Source organism: Babylonia areolata, chromosome 31 (genome assembly GCF_041734735.1).
Source record: "Babylonia areolata isolate BAREFJ2019XMU chromosome 31, ASM4173473v1, whole genome shotgun sequence".
Classification (NCBI taxonomy): domain Eukaryota; kingdom Metazoa; phylum Mollusca; class Gastropoda; order Neogastropoda; family Buccinidae; genus Babylonia; species Babylonia areolata.
The window spans coordinates 22,136,527-22,157,998 of NC_134906.1; the positions used below are offsets into that span (position 1 = coordinate 22,136,527).

Here is a 21,472-nt window from a genome sequence, read left to right on the forward strand (position 1 = left end):
CACACAACACATGTCATTCTGACACGAATTTACTGCCACCAACTGTGCAATGCACGCACTGTAAATGATCGTTTCAGAGCATAAACACCCACAGTCCCGAGACAATGGGGGGAAAAAAAAGAAGAAAAAAAAGTTAGACAACCACTGATAACTGAAATGGTAATGTGGAAGAGTTACGTGACTTTGTGGAGGGCAAAGTAAAAGCTCTTCAAGAAGCATGTGCAAAACAACGCCAACAGCGGTGAAGGAGGGGGGGGGGGAAGTATTTCGTGAGTACATTTTGTTCCCATCATGCTTGACAAGCACAGATATTACTTAATGATAGCTGGGAAGAAGAGAAAAGCAATCCTGGTTCTTTGCGAGCAAACGTATAGGGGACACTGGATGATTGGGAAGGAGAGAAAACGACATTCTGGTGTAACCTGTAACACGGTTACGTGTTCTGGTAAATCGTGCTGACCCGGTTAACAGTTTGCCTAACATCGTCATATACTAAACAACATATAATCACCAAAAACTTTAAAATGGAGATCGAGTATGCATCCATAGTGTAACTGACAAACCAACAAGTTACAACGCACGTGAATCGATGAATCGCGAAAGAATGTACTGAACACAAAGCACAATCCAAAGCTTTAATATATCCCCAATAGTCTTTAGAAAAGTCAGTAGCCTGAACAACCACACACGTATACATACCTCAGTGCTTTTATGACATAATAAAAAAAAAACCCAGACCATTGGCATCAAGCAAAGAGATTTAAATTAAAACAGTGGCAAAACAGTGTTATAAATGAAAAAAACACCTCGGAAACCCCCTCAAGTATGACCCCAAAATTTGGTCGAGCAAACTAAGCTGTCAGGAGCAACAAAAAGGCAACAAAAAAAACCAACCAAACAAACAAAAAAACACCATCAAAACACCGAACACACAAAAATATATAAACAACGTAGATAACATGAACACACAGAAATAAATCGCACATTTATCGACTAATTTCCAACCAATATTTCATTTTTTTTTCTCTGCAAGGCTTGAAAATGTTCATGAACAACATAGATAACACAAACACAATGCATAGAACACGCGCTGGGAACACTGCATTTCCAACCAATATAATTTTCTTTCTCTGTAAAGACAGTATTTCAACTAACGTTTTATTTCATTTCTGTTCAAAAGACAAATACACACAAAACATTCGACACATTTTCTAGTCAGCATATACCGTTTATATAAAGACCAGTTTATAAATCGTCCAAAATGAAGGCAAAATGAAGTGCCGGTACGCGCGCGCACACACAAACACACACACACACACACATACTCGCACACATAACCACATCAAAATGATAAGCAAGCGAATCGCAGATCAGTTCTCATTACCAACAGCACAATACACATTAGGTATACACAAAAAACTTCCACATCTGAACAAAGAAATGCAGTTCAGCATCTTTCCAACCCCACTCCTCGCCCATAGAAAGTTGGGTCTGGGGAGTTCAAAGTTTTACAAGAAAGTAAAAAAAATAAAAATAAAAAATAAATAAAAATAAAAACAACAACAACAACAAACAACAAAAACCCTAACTGCGAAAACCTTGATATTATTTATTGTCATTGGGCACACGTCGGTCTCACATTAAGGCCCCCTTTATGTTTGCTAAACGATCAAATGCAGGTATTAATTTGTTCTATTTATAATTAGAATAATAAAGAATAATAATAATAATTATATTTATATAGCGCTGAATCTTGTGCACAGGCAAATCAAAGCGCTTATACTTGTCATTCTGTTGATGTTAGTTATGGAACTAGAAAGAACAAACAGATATAATACGTGTACACACCACTTTAAGTGTGTATAAAATATAAAGTGAAGAATGAACTTGACTGTTAAATCATGCTTCCGGATAAGATACATTACAATACATTAACAAGATTATACGTTGATGTAGTTTTACTTTTAAAAACAATAACAACAATAAACAACAACAACAAAACGCTCGGATGTGTCTCACTAAAAAATAAAAAAACAAGAATAGAATTTTAAGATATATATATATATATATATAAACATGTAAAGATCGGGTAGACATAAACATGCTTTCTACCTTTTTATATGCAATTTTCAAATTTCTTATGATAATCCTTTTTCTTCTAACAATGACCTATTGGTGACGCTCAAGATTCTAAATTCAAGATTTGATTTCCCTCCAACCCTTTTAGGGAATGAAGGATTATACCCAATTACACAAGAACAATAACCGAACTGTATCAACAATACTCATGTAGCCAATACAACGTAAAGTTCTCAAAATGCATACACATGTCTCAAAGCTGAACAAAACAATCTACAAAACTGTTAATTTGTTATTTGTATTTGTATTTCTTTTTATCACAACAGATTTCTCTGTGTGAAATTCGGGCTGCTCTCCCCAGGGAGGGCGCGTCGCTACACTACAGCGCCACCCATTTTTTTTGTATTTTTTCCTGCATGCAGTTTTATTTGTTTTTCCTATCGATGTGGATTTTTCTACAGAATTTTGCCAGGAACAACACTTTTGTTGCCGTGGGTTCTTTTACGTGCGCTAAGTGCATGCTGCACACGGGACCTCGGTTTATCGTCTCATCCGAATGACTAGCGTCCAGAACACCACTCAAGGTCTAGTGGAGGGGGAGAAAATATCGGCGGCTGAACCGTGATTCGAACCAGCGCGCTCAGATTCTCTCGCTTCCTAGGCGGACGCGTTACCTCTAGGCCATCACTCCACAAATTTCGAAGAAGGCAACGATACAACCACCTCTTACACTGGTGTACTCTCCGAAAGTAGTTCTGTGAAGCGGGGCTTTTTATTCTAATTGCTAAGCTATTTCTCTAAACAGGTATTTGCCAAGCTCTTTGATAAAAACAAAAAAAAACAAAAACTGTTGAAAGTGAAAGCAAATCTATTCTCGCATTTGAAGACATGAGTGGACAAAAATTGATATCAGCGATTCACACAGCTGCACTGATTATCAGGACACAGAAACAGGGTCAGACCTTAACCCCACGTACGGACACACACACACATACACACTCAAAGACAACTCACACACACACACACCCATGGAACACATGCATGCGAATAATAAATCAAGAAGAAGAAAAAAGTCAATGTCCAACAATTCCTATTCCCAGAACAGCTTTGAATGAACTCTGAATATATCTCTGTCTTTCTCTCGGTCTCTCTCTGTCTCTCTCACTTTCGTCTCTGCCTGCACTGGATTTCGTGAAGAAATGTACACTGACGATCCTAACGTTGAAGTCTTAATTTCATGCACTCACTTTCCACTTTCCCCTCCACCTCCAAAAACAAGAGAAACACAATTCAATGATATACAGCCCTGTTACAGCAATGTATCCATCTATCTATCTACCTATTCATCTATCTTTATCTATCTGTCTATTTAAATGTACAAATATGTGTGCGTTTAAGCATGTACGCGTGAAAAATGTTGTGTACTGAGTGCAATCCTGAAAACACAATCGGATAAAATGATACCTCCGGGAAATCTCGCATCACATAGCACTCTTTTAAAAAAAAAAAAAAAAAAAAAAAAGCAAGCAAGCAAGCCCTGCGGATTTCTGGTTGTGATTTTTTTAACGTCAAATGTGTTTGTCCTTAAACGTTTGAAAATATTGGACGTAAATAAGCAGCGTATTTACTAGTGTAGAAGACCTTCAACACACACACACACACACACACACACACAAACAAACAACAACGTTGAAACCTTGACATATAACTTGCAGACATACACGTGCAAAGTAAACAGCAGGAAATGTGCTATTCCGTCACTGAGCACGTCACTTGGAAGTTGTGACGTCATTCTTGTTTTGTGACGTCTTTTCTTCCCCGTCCTGCCCCCACCTTTAACAAAAACACACACACACACACACAAAAAAAAAACCCACAAAAAAACGTGTCGCCATCTTCACTTCTGTGGCTGGACAGGTCTGGTCGTTGAAATCCTGTGGGTGTCTCCTCGTCCATCATCCACTGTTGTCGTTGTCAGTTGGGAGGGAGGTATACTACGGGCGCTTTATCATCGCCTGGGACTATGCTGTCGTCGCGGCGTTACTTTTCCTTCTTCTCTTCGGCCATGACCATGAACAGTTTTTGCAGGAACACCGTCATGTTGTCTGCGACAGAACAAACCAATCATAATAATTTATTATAAGCTTACTGCTCGTTTCTTGGAAGTTAGGAATCGAAGTTAATGCGGAGAGATTTTTTAAAATATCTTTTGATTTCTTTAGTGGGGCTTGCGGTACTGTTCGGTTTGGTTTTGTTGCGAGTTCATTCATTTTGTGTGTGTGTGTAAATTTGATCACATATCTTCTCTCCTTCGTGCTTTACACTGGCTCCCAGTACAAGAAACAATTATTCACAAAGTTGTCTCTCTGTGTTTCAAGTCCATTAAGGCTTCTGGTCCACAGTATTTTTCTGATTTCATTCATCCTTGCATACCCTCACGCCAGCTCCGCTCTTCACCTGACACCCGTATGTTTAGGATCCCCTCTGCTCGAACCAAAACGTATGGCCAACGCAGTTTTTCATTCCAAGCTCCCTTTCTTTGGAATCAGCTTCCTCAGCCTCTCCGTCACTCATCTTCGCTGCAATCTTTCAAATTCAGTCTGAAGACCCACCTTTTCCCCTCCTGATTAATTCTCAACAGCTCATCCCTTTCCAGTATGAACTAAAATGACTATTTGTGTCTGTGCGAGTTTTGATAGTTTCAGAATTTGATGGTAGTATTTTTGATTGTGTACTATATACGATTGTGTGCTTTGACTTGTGTGTGTGCGTGTGCTTGTGTGTAGTGTGTGTGTGTGTGAGGGGGGAGGGGATTATGAATAATTTTTAATGATGTTTGGTATCTTATAGTTATATACAATTTTTCTTTTTGATATATACATATGTGTTCTATTTGTAAACGCCTAGGGCTTATTTTAAAGATTAGGTATAATTGCTCATACTACTACTACTACTACTACTACTAACAATAATAATAATAATGATAATTTCTGAGCTTCCACAACCTTTCTAGACTATTGAGATCTGCTTTAAGATGTATGATTAATTGTGAACACATGAAATACGGCGTGAACGTACTTCAGTCTCTCTCTCTCTCTGTCTCTCTCCCCCACCCCCCGCCCACACACAGAGTTCTTTTCATTTCATTACTGATTTTCTTCCCTCTCTCTCTCTCTCTCTCTCTCTCTCACACACACACACACACACACACACACACACACACACACACATCACATCACATTAATACATAACACGTTTAGTTACAATATAATCACTAGCTTTAAGCATAACTGTATCAATTTACCTAAGTGTTGTCAACGTGGGCTGTGTCATCCTGTGTGATCTGCACTGTAACTGTGTGTTGTGTTTCTCTGTGTACAGAATTTCAACAGACCCCAACCAGAAATAACCCAGACTGTGCTGCAAGTTGCTCTGTTCATGCACAGAATTTCAACAGACCCAAACCAGAAACAACGCAGATTGTGCTGCAAGTTGCTCTGTTCATGCACAGAATTTCAACAGACCCAAACCAGAAACAACGCAGATTGTGCTGCAAGTTGCTCTGTTCATGCACAGAATTTCAACAGACCCAAACCAGAAATAACCCAGACTGTGCTGCAAGTTGCTCTGTTCAAGCACAGAATTTCAACAGACCCAAACCAGAAACAACGCAGATTGTGCTGCAAGTTGCTCTGTTCATGCACAGAATTTCAACAGACCCCAACCAGAAACAACGCAGATTGTGCTGCAAGTTGCTCTGTTCATGCACAGAATTTCAACAGACCCAAACCAGAAACAACGCAGATTGTGCTGCAAGTTTCTCTGTTCATGCACAGAATTTCAACAGACCCAAACCAGAAACAACGCAGATTGTGCTGCAAGTTGCTCTGTTCATGCACAGAATTTCAACAGACCCAAACCAGAAACAACGCAGATTGTGCTGCAAGTTGCTCTGTTCATGCACAGAATTTCAACAGACCCCAACCAGAAATAACACAGACTGTGCTGCAAGTTGCTCTGTTCATGCACAGAATTTCAACAGACCCAAACCAGAAACAACGCAGATTGTGCTGCAAGTTGCTCTGTTCATGCACAGAATTTCAACAGACCCCAACCAGAAATAACCCAGACTGTGCTGCAAGTTGCTCTGTTCATGCACAGAATTTCAACAGACCCCAACCAGAAATAACACAGACTGTGCTGCAAGTTGCTCTGTTCATGCACAGAATTTCAACAGACCCAAACCAGAAACAACGCAGATTGTGCTGCAAAATCCACACCCTTAAAGTTGACAACGTCTCTGGGTTCACAAGTTCTATTATTTTCTGTACATTGCCATTAATTTTGAACCATTTCAATACCCAGACCCCCAACCCCCCCCCCCCAAACACCACCACCGCCACCACCACCACCACCACCATCAGAAAATTGGAAGATTGTGTAGTGAAAATCTAAGACTTGCCTATTAAATCGTTAAAGGCTTTTGTTTAACATTGCTAATATTTCTTTCTGCGTGGAATTTCAACACCCCGACCCACAAACAAACAACAACTACAGAAATGCTGATTGTAAACTGACATTCTCAGCCATGGAGTTGTCAAAGTCTTTGGGTTCAAAATCCCAATATCTATTTTGTACACAGCATTTCAACACCCCATCCCCCAAACAACAACAACAACAGACATACAGACTGTAAAGTGACATTATCACCCATGAAGTTGTAAAAGTCTTCAGGTTCACAATGCCAATATTTCTTTGTGCAAAGCATTAAAAAAAAATCAACGCTCTTCCCCCAACCCCAAAACAACAACAGCAACAGCAGAAATAAGGCAGATTCTGTTGTGACGTTCTCATCCATCTAGTTGTCAACGTTCCTTGGGTTGACAATGCTAGTATTTCTCTGTGCATGGCATTTCAATACCCCCACCCCCGAAATGACAACAGCAACAGAAATAAGGCAGATTCTGTTGTGGAATTCTCAACTATGATATTGTCAAAGTAATTTGGATTCATGAATCCCCCCATGCCCCCAAAAAAAACAAACAAACAAAAACAACAACTGTGACAGCAGCAGAAATAAGGCAGATTCTGTGGTGACATTTTCACCCATGTAGTTGACAATGTTCTTTGGAATGACAATGCCAATATTTCTCTGTACATGGCATTTCAACACCCCTACCTACAAAACAACAACAACAACTACACCTACGACAGAAATACATGCAGATTGCAAAGTGACATTCTCACCAATGAAGTTACTATAAAGTCTTCTGGTTCACAATGCCAGTATTTCTCTGCACAAGGCATTTCAACATCACCCCCACCCCCACCCCCTGACCCCAAACAACAATATCATCAACAACAAAAAGGCAGACATTCTCACCCATGAAGCTAATACAGGCTTTGGGTTCATGATACCAATATCAAACCTTACATAGCATTTCAACACCTCCCACAAGAAATACAATCAACAACAACAACAACAGAAATAAGGCAGATTGTATGGTCAGAGTATCAGGCTCACCCATGAAGTCATCAAAGGCCTTGGGTTTGGACTGCCAGACCACGAATATAAAGTACACTGGGATGCCGGTACAGATGATGGCTAGGCCGATACCTGAAAAAAACATGTCACACACACATACACACACACACACACACATATATGCACACGCACCCCACAACCACACACACACACACGCACATACACACACCACACGCACATACATACACACACACACACGGGTTTGTTTTCTTCGTTTGAATCTATAAAAAAAAAAACATAGCAAAAATAATCAAATGCTATCAAAGCACAAAGAAACAACCACAAATACGTACGAGCGCAGGCATGGGGCTTATACACTCAGATTACCATTCAGCCTGTTGTGCGAATGACTGTAAAGTATATAGAGTTTGGTCTCTGACCGTGGCTATAGGTGCTGTATAGCCAATAAAGTATCACTAATAATGGTAATGACATTCTAATCTGCTGTGTTCTGATCTATTCTATTCTATTCTATTCTATCCTATGACAGGCGCCCAAAGGCAGTTGTTAGTCGGTTCTACCCAGGTAGGCAGCCTGTTGTGCAAGTTTGTACAGAGCTTAGAGTTTGTCTCTGGCCAAGGATAGGGCGCTATATTATGTTAGTATCAATAATAACAGAAACAAGAGAGGCAAGGCCTTCAAGACTCACTTGTGATAAATTAAGTCCCCTAGCATTAATTACAGAGTAATTTCCCTTTTTTACTATCTGCACCAAAACGTTTGCAAAATAAATAAAAATTCCATGCTTAGCAAAAGAAGTTCCTGTTTGAACAAAAAATGATAATAATGACTCCTCTTGTTGTTGTGTCAGAATAAGAGGTCAAAGTGCCAAGTTTAGAGAATACAAAAAATATAAATATAACAGTAAATGCAGTTTGCATATAATTAGGCTTCTTTATTTATTTTTTTGTGCCCATCCCAGAGGTGCAATATTGTTTTAAACAAGATGACTGGAAAGAACTGAACTTTTCCTATTTTTATGCCAAATTTGGTGTCAGCTGACAAAGTATTTACAGAGAAAATGTCAATGTTAAAGTTTACCACAGACACATAGACACACACACACACACACACAACCGAACACCGGGTTAAAACATAGACTCACTTTGTTTACACAAGTGAATCAACAAAATTGTATTGTATTGTAATGTATTGTGTGAAGAGTGCCCGAAAGCACTGTGTTTGTAAAGCGCTTCCAGTTTGGTTTGTGACCGTTGATAGGCGCTATGATTATTATAGCCTTAGTAGGTATATAATCAGTAATAGCAACAACATTCTAATCCATTCTTCTCTTATTCTTTTCTGTGATGGGTGCCCAAAGGCAGTCACAATCAGTTCTACCCGGGTAGGTGTTTGTGAAGCGCTTAAAAGTTTGGTCTCTGACCGAAAATAGGCGCGTTGTAGCCTCAGTATCAATGACAGTAGTAATGATATACATTGTATTCTATTACGCCACTTAGCCTGTGTACCAATGATGATAGTAATAGCATTCTATTCTATTCTATTGTGTTATATAGCATAGTTGTCAATAACGACAGCGATAACATTCTGTTCTGTTCTACTTCATTGATAGTAATAACATTCTATTCTATTGCGTTATATAGGACAAGTATCAATAACGATAGCAATAACATTCTGTTGTGTTCAACGACCTGCAGTTTGTAGTATTGTCTTGGTGTATAGATACACTGACATATATGTGAGTTTTTGTTTTTGTTCGTTGTTGTTGTTGTTGTTTTTCATGTGCAGAGGTATGTTATTAGCACTATTGTATATCTTTTGTTTCGTGCAAGGCGCTTATGGAGAGTTTGCACCATGTAAGTACTATCTATTATTAAACTGAACACCACCCTGAAGAGCAGCCAGGACACAGCAAACCCGGGCATCCCCGACAAGCCAACGGCCATGATGCAGTGAGAACCCCCGCCCCCTTCCTATGCCCCCCTCGGACCGCCAGCCAGAACTACACCCCCCACAGGACCAACGCCTCGACCACACCACCCTTCACGGAAAAGGCCACAGCCACGAACAACTTGACCTTAAGGGCAGATCCCCAGATAGGTTGTTAAACTCACCACTGCAGATAGGTTGTTAAACTCACCACTGCAATAGTATCATTATCATTACTCTATTCCGCTCCATTCTATTCTAGATCTACTTCTACATTATTCTACTCCCCCCAAGTACCTATGCACCCCCCCCCCCACCCCACCCCTGTTAAACTCACCACTGCAATAGTAGTATTATCATTACTCCACTCTATTCTACTCAACTGCCCCAAGTCCCTCTGCCCCCCCCCCCCCTCCGGCTAAACTTACCACTGCTATAGTATTATTAATATTGTTCCTCTACTCTATTCTACTCTACTCCCACCCAGTCCCTCTGCCCTCCCCACCCCACCGTTAAACTCACCACTGCATCAGTATTATCATTATTACTCTATTCTACTCCACTCGATTCTACGTCCACTCCACTCTACTCCCCCCCCCCACCCCCCCACAGTCCCTCTGCCCTCCCCACCCCACCGTTAAACTCACCACTGCATTAGTATTATCAATATTACTCTATTCTACTCCACTCGATTCTACGTCCACTCCACTCTACTCCCCCCCCCCCCCCCCCACAGTCCCTCTGCCCTCCCCACCCCACCGTTAAACTCACCACTGCATCAGTATTATCATTATTACTCTATTCTGCTCCACTCGATTCTGCTTCCACTTCACTCTACTCCCCCCCCCCAACCCCCCCCCCCCCAGTCCCTCTGCCCTCCCCACCCCACCGTTAAACTCACCACTGCATTAGTATTATCATTATTACTCTATTCTACTCCACACGATTCTACGTCCACTCCACTCTACTCCCCCCCCCACCCCCCCACAGTCCCTCTGCCCTCCCCACCCCACCGTTAAACTCACCACTGCATTAGTATTATCATTATTACTCTATTCTACTCCACACGATTCTACGTCCACTCCACTCTACTTCCACCCCCCCCCCCCCCCAGTCCCTCTGCCCTCCCCACCCCACCGTTAAACTCACCGCTGCAATAAGCAGTATCATTATTACTCTACTTTATTCTACTCCACTCTATTCTACTCCACTCTAACCCCCCCCCCCCCCCCCCCCCCCAGTCTCTCTGCCCCCCACTCACCACTGCAATAGCAGTATCATTATTACTCTATACTAATTCTACTCCACCCTATTCTACTTCTATTCTACTCTCCCCCGCCCCACCCCCCTCCTCCCCCGCGCTCTGCCCTCCCCTCCCTGCCCCCCCCCCCCCTTACCCCCCCCCCCCCCAACACGCACACACACACACACCTGTCTCCGTGGGGCTGGCGTAGAGGGGCAGGACGACGAGGTAGACGGTGACGATGGTGTAGATGATGGGCCAGGCCAGGTGCACCTTGATGGGGCGGGGCAGCTCGGGCTGCGAGCGGCGCAGGTAGAGCAGCGACACGATGGCCATGCCGATGGACAGCCAGGTGGCGAAGCCCACGTAGTTGATGAGGGCGTACATGTCGGAGGACGCCAGGTACAGCAGGGACAGGATGCCCTGTTGGGAGGTGGGTGGGAGGGGGTATAGGAGTGGTTGGGGGTGTGGGGGTAGTGAGTGGGCAAGGACATATACATAATATATAATTATATATATATATATATATATATATATATATATATATATATATATATATATATACATGCATATAATACAATACATACGTACTTATATATATATGACCACGTGCGCGCACACATACTCGCGCACACACACGATTCAAGATCTAATTTTCTTTTTACCCCATTTGGGGTGTGGATGGAGGATTACAAATCAAAGGAGAATATAAAACCACACACACACACACACACACACACGCACGCACGCACGCACACAACACGATTTCCTTTCACCCTTTTGTGGTATGGATCGAGGATTACAAATAAAGAAATAAAACACAGACACACGCACAGATGCGCGCGCGCACACACACACACAAACACACACAAACAACATTGCAAGTCAACTCCACCGTTGTCCGGTGCAGCGTCAATGAACAAAGACATATTGTAAGTTCAATGGAAATATGACTGCATCTATAGCTTTAACTGATGTAAATGCGCGCGCACCCCCACCCCACCCCCAACACACGGCATTCATAGGCACCCACACCCAGTCTCCGGGGCGCTCGGCACTGACTATGAAGAGGACGGCGGGGAAGGGGTGGCGTGAGGCGCTGGACCTGCACCTTGCTACCCGTCATCACTCACTTCTACCCTCCCTACGACATTTACAGGCAGCCACACCCCGTCTTCGGGAGGCCTGGCAATGACCATGAAGAGGACGGCGGGGAGGGGTGGCGTGAGGTGCTGGACCTGCACCTTGCTACCCGTAATTACTCAATACTACATCCTCACCCCCGATGACAATTTTTTAGGCATCCACGCCCCGCCTACGGGAACCTTGACAGAACCGACACTGACCATGAAGAGGACGGCTGGGAGGGATATGAAGCACTGGGCCTGCACCTTGCTATCAGTAATTACTCATTACTACCCTCCCACCACCGACGACATTTATAGGCACCCACACCCCGTCTTCGGGAACCTTGGCAAAACTGGCACTGACCATGAAGAGGACGGCGGGGAGGGGCGTGAGGATCTAGACTTGCACATTGTTACCCGTAATTACTCATATTTCAACCCTCCCATCCTTCCCACAACATCAAAGAGGCACCCACACCCCGTCTTCGGGAGGCTCGGCACTGACCATGAAGAGGACGGCGGGGAGGGGTGGCGTGAGGCGCGGAACCTGCACCTTGCTACCCGTTATCACTTACTTCTACCCTCCTACGACATTTACAGGCAGCCACACCCCGTCTTCGGGAGGCTCGGCACTGACCATGAAGAGGACGGCGGGGAGGGGCGTGAGGCGCTGGACCTGCACCATGCTGAGCACCTTGGGCATGTGGCCCTCCCTGCCACCGACGTAGAAGAGGCGGGAGGTGGTGAAGAGGATGCCGTTGACCCCGCCAAAGGTGGACAGCGACACGAAGATGGGCATGATCCACCACATGAACCCGTACAGCCGCTTGGAGAACATCTGTGGAAGGTGTGTGTTGGGGGGGGGGGGAGTCATCATTATCATGATCTTCGTCATCACCATCGTCATCATCAGTAGCATCATCGTCATCGTCATCACAATCACAACAATAATGTGTACAGACACGTGTGCGCCCGCTTGGAGAACATTGTAGGAAGTGGGGGTGGTAATCATCATCATCATCATCATCATCATCCTGCTCCTCCTCATCACCATTAAAACAGTGATGTTCACTGACACCCGTATAGCCGCTTGGATAGCATCTTGTAGGGGGGTGGGGTTGGGGGGGTGGGGGGGTGTCGGGAGTAGTCATCATCACTATCATTATTCTCCTCCTCAAAATAATCATGCGTATAGACACCCGTACACCCGCTTGGAGAATATCTTTGGGGGTGGGGGTGGTGGTAGTCATCATTATCATTATCCTCCTCCTCCGACTCATCATCATAACAATGTGTACATAGTATACACCTGTGCAGCCGCTTGGATAGCATCAGAAAAGGGGGGGCATAGTCATCATCATTATCTTCATCATCATCATCACAACAATGTGTACAGACACCCGTACAGCCTCTTGGAGAGCATCTGGGGGGGAGGGGTGGGGGCAGTCATCATCATCAGCAGCAGCACTAGTATTGTCGTCATCATCATCACCATCATCATCACACTTGGAGAATGCCGTGGGGATGGTGATGGGAGGGAGGAACACATCATCATCATCATCATCATCAAATTAGTCGCCATCACCATCATCATCATCGTCGTCATCTGTGTCACAACAATAAAAGGATACAGAGAACGCGGGGGTGGAGGGGGAGCACATCATAACAATCATCATCACCATCGTCGTCGTCGTCACCGTCAACATCATCATCGCCATCACCATAATCATCACAACAATAATGTGTATCTATATTGCGGCTCATCCCTAAGTGAGCCCAACGCTCGGCTTATATCGCATATTGACATACACTTACAGTAAGGCCAGCATCACGTGAGAACTGTGCGATCAATTGTTACTCCACTGCGATGGGAAGTCATTTACAGCTTAGTCATTTGTGAAGGACTCTCAAACTAAAGCAAACTAGAAGGCAAGATTGCACTGGCTCTTAGTGCTGCAGCCTTGGGGGCAAGTTGTCCTTTGGGAACCATGCCAACGCCGACTGTCCTAAAACCATCTTGGCCGAGAGAGAGTGGGGATGCAGCCTTGGGGGCAAGTTGTCCTTTGGGAACCATGCCAACGCCGACTGTCCTAAAACCACCTTGGCCGAGAGAGAGAGAGAGAGTGGGGATGTAACTTTGGGCAAGACACTCTCCACTATAATAAAATTCCTGCCCAGATTGTCTGGACAGCAGCTGCCTTCTCTGCTGTTCTGATGGTCAAAAGTTGGACACGACTGACTTTCATACATACAGTCTCTAAGTACAGCCGCTTGGAGAACATTTGGTGGGGGTGGAGAGAAACACACACACACACACACACACACACACACACTGACCACAGCCACGGCAGCACCGCCGAGGACCTCAGAAGGGCTGACGGTGGTGAAGTAAGCGATGTTCGTCAGGGTGTAGATGGAAGTGACCAGGATGATGGAGATCCAGATCGCCTTGGGCAGGTTCCTGTGGCCCGATCATCGTCATCACCATCAGCATACAATCATGATATTAATCATCATCATCACCATCGTCATAATCATCCTATCATAATGATATTACTCATCAATCATCATCATCATCATCGGACACGATGATACAGCACAATAACAGCGATGATGACGCTGATAATGATGTAAATATTAACAATGACGATACTAATAATGATAAAAACTACTGCTACAACAACTACTACTACCATTACTGCTGCTGCTGCTGCTACAACTACTACTACTATACTACTGGAAGGGATATCTTATTTTCCCTCTCTTTGGTTATTGTGTGTTGTTGTAGTAGCAGTAATAATAGCAGCAGTAGTAGTAGAAGGAATTTTCATCATTATCGTTTTCTTCATTATTGTTATTCTGCACACGGGACCTCGGTTTATTGTCTCATCCGAATGACTAGCGTCCAGACCACTACTCAAGGTCTAGTAGAGGGGGAGAAAATACTGGCGACTCTGCCGGGATTCGAACCAGTGCGCTCAGATTCTCTTGCTTCCTAGACGGATGCGTTACACCTAGGCCTTCACTCCACCTACCATGCTTAGGACGCTTATCTGCCAATACAGTGTCCGTGAAAGTATGGGTTCGAATCCCGCTCTCGCCCTTTCTCCGAAGTTTGACAGGAAAATAAAACTGGGCGTCTAGTCTTTGGTGACAATAATCCGAGGTCCCGAGTGCAGCAAGCACCTGGCACGCTGAAAAAGAACCCATGACAACGAGAGTGTTGTCCTCTGGCAAAATTCTGCAAAAGAAATCAACTCGGATAGGTACACAACACAAATATATATGCTTGGGTTATACTGGTCGTCAGGCAGCATCCGCCTAGAAGATGTGGTGTAGTGTATATGGATTTGTCCGAACACAGTGACGACGCCTTGAGAAACTGAAAGACACACACTGCGCCATGGAGAAACGTCACGCTTTCAATTCTCCACACACACACCCCCTCTCCCCCTCCAATGACACCCCCCACATCTCATGCACATGTTCTATTCTTTCTTCTTCTTTTGCTCTAGATCTCCATTGTTTTGTAATGCAGCACGATGACACACACACACACACACACACACACACACACACACATCAAAATGAATTATCATTAGATCATGATAATTTTCTTCTTCTTTGATAGGGGATGGGAGGGGGTGCGTTTACAAGGTACTTTACACTATGCAGTCTTTAACACCAAAGGGGTGGGGGAGGGGTATGCGTGTCGGCCGACTCATGGTAGTTTACAGCATTTATAAAGCACTTTTACCTCGTAATCTTTTATGCATAAGTACGGGCGCTCACAGTCAAAAATATAGGCTAACGAACACCAAATGATATGCACAAGCATGCACAAATCCACAGACCCGAACTTATCAGACACATTCACACGCACGAACACACACACACACACACACACACACACCCGCGTGCACGCATGTAGGCACGCACGCACGCACAAATGCACATTCACACACGCACACATGCGCGCACGCACGCACACACACACACAGTCCTCTCACTTGTAGGGGTCCTTAAGCTCCTCGATCACGAAGTTCAGGTAGTTCCTGCAAAAGACAGATACACCTTGCATCAATGGCTATCATTTCCTGCAATCGTAAACATAAGTTCATTTATTTATTCATTTATTTATTTATCTACTTTCCAATCCATTCTTTACATGGTTCACCAGTCAAATCAGTTTCTTTACTTCTTTTTACCCCTGTAACTCTCTCTGTCTCTGTCTCTCTGTCTGTCTCCTTCTCTGTCTCTGTCTCTCTCACATACACACGCGTAAACACACACGCACGCACGCACGCACGCACGCAAGCACACACACACACACACACACACGCTGTGGACCGGCAGTGGACACTCACCAGCCGTTGTAAGCAAACAGACCGGAGTAGAAGGCCAAGGAGATCTCCCCGATGTCTGTTTTGGAGTCTGCGAAGGCGTTCTGGAAGTGTTCATATTCTCCTGTGAGGGGGAGAAAAGGAGAGAGAGAGAAAGAGAGAGAGGAAATGAGAAAATAATGATATGTCCTTGTCACTGAAAGTCTAAAATGTACCACATCGTCATACATTTTTCTTTTCTGTCAAAATAGCCACACAACATATGCGGGCGTGCACGCGCACACACACACACTCTCTCTCTCTCTCTCTCTCTCTCTCTCTCTCTCTCAGAGAGAAAGAGAGAGCTACTCAGCGAAAGACAATTTCAGCGTCGGTGAAAATGTCCTGAACTCGTGAGGAGGAGGAGAAGAAGAAGAAGAAGAAGAAGAAGAAATATCCACTACCTACCTACCTCTACCCACTGAACAAAGCACGTGATAACAATCAGAATCAGAGCCAGAAGTCTGACGCAGACGATGATACAATACAATACAATACAATACACAAACTTTATTGTCTATACTTTGGTACAGAGATTTTCTTTTTGGCAGCAGCACATGTCCAACATAAGAAGAAAACAACAAACAAATAAAATGAATAGAAAATAAAAAGATAAATTAAATGGCACCAAATGGAAACAGCTATATACAAATATAAAGATTACTGAAATTTACGTGCCTCTCCATTTCAGTCAGCCAAACCGCATTGCACATCTACCCCCCCCCCCCCACACACACACACACCACGCACACACACCACGCGCACACACACGCACACATACACTCTCTCTCATCCCCTCTCACTCTGTCTCTCTCTTCACAAGAAATGCAACTACAAAGATCATCGTTCATTTAAAAATCAAATATCAACAAGAATTAAGCCAAAGAGCAGCACTTCCATAGTTCACATTAGGCATCACAGAACAACTTTCATTCATTCATACTAATCACAGAGAGAGAGAGAGAGAGAGCTACTCAGCTACTCCTGAAATCTACGGAGAGGAAGGTGGCAGAATGCCTTCCGGACAAAATCTAAGTTCTTGACGCCACGTACGTGCTCTATGCAGATGTCTGACCTGCAGCAATCACCCAACGAGCTAGTCAGGCCTCGGATGCATGCATCTATATCTGTGTACCTATCAGAGGGGATTTCGTCCACAGAATTTTGCCAGAGGACACTCATGTTGCCTTGGGTTCGTTTCCAAGTGCGACAAGCACGTGCTACACACGGGATTTCAGTTTATCGTCTCATCCGGATGACTACACGCTGTTTGATTTTCCAGTCAAACTCAGCTGGTAGAAAGGGCGAGATCGGGAATCGAACCCAGACCCTCAAGGACACTGTATTGGCAGGTAAACGTCTTAACCATTCTACCGCCTTACTTTATTAAAAGAGGAGAAATAAACGAAGAAACGCAGCTTCTACCCAGCTGAAAAAAACGGGCGGGCAATATTGATCAGAGGAAGAAATTTTGGCGTACTAATATGAAAACACCCTGAACCCGTGTGAAGGGAGAAGAAAGATGGATGGAAGATGGAAAGGAAGGATGAAAGAGAGAGAGAGAGAGAGAGAGGGAGAAGGGAAAATAAAACAACAAGATCACCACCAACCTCTGCCCAGCTGAACGAAGCCTGTGACAATGATCAGAATCAGGGCCAGGATTTTGGCGTAGGTGAAGATGTCCTGTACGCGCGTAGCCCACGTCACGTCGGCACAGTTGACGAAGGTCAGCACCACTGTCCGAGGGGGAAGGAAATACACAGGGGATCAAATTTAATGTAGGCTCGACATGAAAAAAAGATGGGCTGTGAGCACACACACACACGCGCGCGCGCCCACACACATACCAGCAAACACACATATACACACATGCGCACGCGCACAGACGCACGCACACACGCACGCACACACACACGCACACACACACACAAAAAAACGCACGCACACACACACACACTAACACACGTCTAATATCACTCAAAGTGAACAGACGTTAAATTAAAGAAAGAACACACACACACACACACACACACACACACACACACACACACACACAATCTTCTGCGACCATGAATTGAAGTCACAACCTAATTCGATAACTGATTAACTTTAACTCTCTCCAAACGAACGGCGAAAGAGACGACGTTAACAGCGTTTCACCCCAATTACCATCATCAAAATATTGCAAGCGGAAGGCTCTTATACTGAAGGCGTGAATGTTGACAAAGAATACCACAATTCTGACGACGGAAGCTAAAGGTTGGGTCATTCAGACACCCACTGGACATCCGAGGGGTCTGTGTAGAGGAGAAGAGAGGACTGGCCGTACTGAATGAGTTAAGAATTATACCAGGACTTGGTGCATTTGTCAGGCTTGATGAATGTACCGTTTCCCACTTAATGTACTTGCTTGCATGTAGTGTGAGCGCATACTTGGGTCCGTATGAGATGTGTGTGCATTAAGAAGAAGAAGGAGGAGGAGGAGCAGGAACAGGAGGAAGAGGATGGGCGGAAGGAGAAGGAAGAAAAGAAGGAGGAGAAAGAGAAGGAAGAGGATGGGCTGAAGGAGAGGGAAGCAAAGAAGAAGGGGGAGGAGGAGGAGGAGGAAAACAAAGAACAAGAAGAAAGGCGAACGAGAAACACAAGAACTTCAACTAACTGAACAAACACGAGAAGGACAAGTGGAAGAAGAAGAGAGAAGAACAAGTGGAAGAAGGAAGCGGAGAAGGCGAAAATAAGAACTAAATTGGGAAACGGAAAAAAAGAAAAAGGAAGACAACAAATGCAATAATAAGATGACAGACAAGAGCAGGAGGAGGGGGAGGAGGAGGAGGAGGAGCAGAAAACGAGTTTCAGTTTCAGTTTCAGTAGCTCAAGGAGGCGTCACTGCGTTCGGACAAATCTATATACGCTACACCACATCTGCCAAGCAGATGCCTGACCAGCAGCGTAACCCAACGCGCTTAGTCAGGCCTTGAGAGAGAAAAAAAAGGTGAATAAATAATAGATAAGCTTACATAAATAAATAAATAATTATAATATAAAAAAGGTAGTAGTAACAATAATAAAAAAATAAATAATAATAATAATTGATAAATAAATAAATAAGACAACAATGATGATAAATAAGCAAATAAATGTAAAACATGAAGACACACATTCACACATACATACACCAACACATACATAACAGATATGCACCAAACATGCAGTTTCACAGATATGAAATCACAGTCAAATACATATAAACGTACATGAGCTCCAACACACACACACACACATTACCCTGCACCTCCTCTACCCCCCTCCTCCACACACTCAGAAAACGAACAAGATGAAACACTGTACCGCGAAAACAACAAAACGAACACGAACGGCAACAATAAACTAGGGAAGAAAGGCATAAATATAAACAGCTATAAACCCTACTGCCGAACATGGCTCACAGTGTCAGTGAACAATAACTTCATAAAGCAGAAACAGGCCTACTACGTTCAGTTCGTCCAGACACTCAACTATACTACCATCGCTGCACAAAGGCGTTCAGCCTGCAAAGGTAGCAGTGCGCATCCTCCAGTTTTGCTTGTTGCTTGCATGTTTTTGTTTGTTTGCGTGTACGCTTTCAAAAGCGTGTGCAAATCATTACAAAGTGGGGATATAGAAACACAGAGAGAGAGAGAGAGAGAGAGAGAGAGGGGGGGGGGGGGGGGGGGGGGGGGGGTCACACAATTTCGTTCGTTTTCTCAGCTTAATTCCGTAGAGAATGAATTGTGTGTTTGTGTTGAAAGTTTATTGTTAGTTGTTGGTGATCATGAACAAATCTGTTCGTTTAATCTAAATATATATACACATATATAACAATATTCGTGAGTTTTGTAATACAGCAATGACTTGCAGCGTGTAATCCACATGCCTGACCGAGGGTTAAACTAAGAATAAACGAACAGATAGACAAATAAATAAATAAATAAATCGACGCAAAATGTCCCACATAAACAGGATCCTACACTTGCCGTCACAGCCGCCTTTTTTAACTGTCGGGGAGCCTGGAAAAACGGCAAGAGCGGCTATCTGACTGGCACGGGCTGAATCAACGCGTCACTGAAGACGATTTTGCGATCCCGTCAAGATGACAGCACGAGTATAGCGACTGAATCTGTATCAAAACTGGAGTACAACTCCACAAAACATTTAGATTCCCAAACCAGAGAAGCTGGGTCACACGATATCCCAAACCACGGAAAGAGGGTCAGATAATATCTCTTCAACTATGTTCCAAAAAATTCATGTTAAAATTTGGCCTCTGAGTTTAGAATACAGCCAACATAACTCCAAGTTTTTGGTTTCAATACAATCTTTGTGAACCCAAAGAACAGGGGTCAATCCCATTCACGGCCATGGGATGAACGTCGACAGTGAAATACGTCATTCCGCCACTCTGACTGGAGACGTCACAACACAATGACGCAAGACACGCTTTGCGCCTATGCACAGTCAGCCTGCGTTGAGAGAAAAGAAAGAAGAAAAAAAAGGAAATGGCGTTGTTATAAATTCAGGAATTAGACCCATTTATGTTGTAACACTGTCAACCCTGATTCGAAAGAATTGTCAGGAAGTTCCGGGTAATGTTCAACTTTAGAATACTAAACTCAGGGGGGCTGTTTAGACGAAAAACAAAGGGTGTTTTAGGCTCACCTCGATGCGCTGAGTTGAATGGAACCCTCAGCTAAGCTCTAGGACCACCCGCGTGATCAGCAGTCAAAATGGCTTGCAGGTGGTTGTTCTGGCTGTGATCGGCTGAGCTTACTGTGTATAAAACTGTCGCAGTTTCATGGGAAAGTAGTGGTCGTACAGCTTAGCTGAGGGTTCCATTCAACTTAGCGCATCGAGGTGAGCCTAAGACACCCTTTGTTTTTCGTCTAAACAGCCCCCCTGAGTTTAGTATTCTAAAGTTGAACATTACCGGCAGTTCCTTATTGTAGTACCCTAAATGCTGGAACTATTTAATCGAAGCTTTTACTCAGTGCGTTTTGCAATTTATAGGTATGTGAGAAATGACAGTTTGCTTCAATAGACTTCTGATCACGAATCAGGTATAATAAGACGCGAAATGGTTCATATCATGAATACGAACCGACACTTGAGGTCTTAATCCGCCATGGTTTTTTTTTGTTTCACTTTGCATGGTCTGCAGAACTAAAAACGG

The 21,472-nt window shown here is 43.8% G+C and overlaps 1 protein-coding gene across 1 annotated transcript in view; it reads right to left on the reverse strand.

The window, feature by feature from the left end:
* Positions 1–621: 621 nt before the first annotated feature.
* The window catches only part of LOC143275972 (Y+L amino acid transporter 2-like), a 99,935-nt gene continuing 79,084 nt past the window's right edge, over positions 622–21,472 (reverse strand). Inside the window, exons 2-9 of the mRNA XM_076580330.1 lie at positions 17,877–18,002; positions 16,252–16,351; positions 15,895–15,939; positions 14,222–14,345; positions 12,522–12,722; positions 10,946–11,180; positions 7,604–7,696; positions 622–4,184 (exon numbers count right to left, since the gene is read on the reverse strand). Coding sequence (XP_076436445.1) covers positions 4,120–4,184; positions 7,604–7,696; positions 10,946–11,180; positions 12,522–12,722; positions 14,222–14,345; positions 15,895–15,939; positions 16,252–16,351; positions 17,877–18,002 — 989 coding nt within the window. The 3' untranslated portion in view covers positions 622–4,119. The remainder of the gene's footprint in view (positions 4,185–7,603; positions 7,697–10,945; positions 11,181–12,521; positions 12,723–14,221; positions 14,346–15,894; positions 15,940–16,251; positions 16,352–17,876; positions 18,003–21,472) is intronic.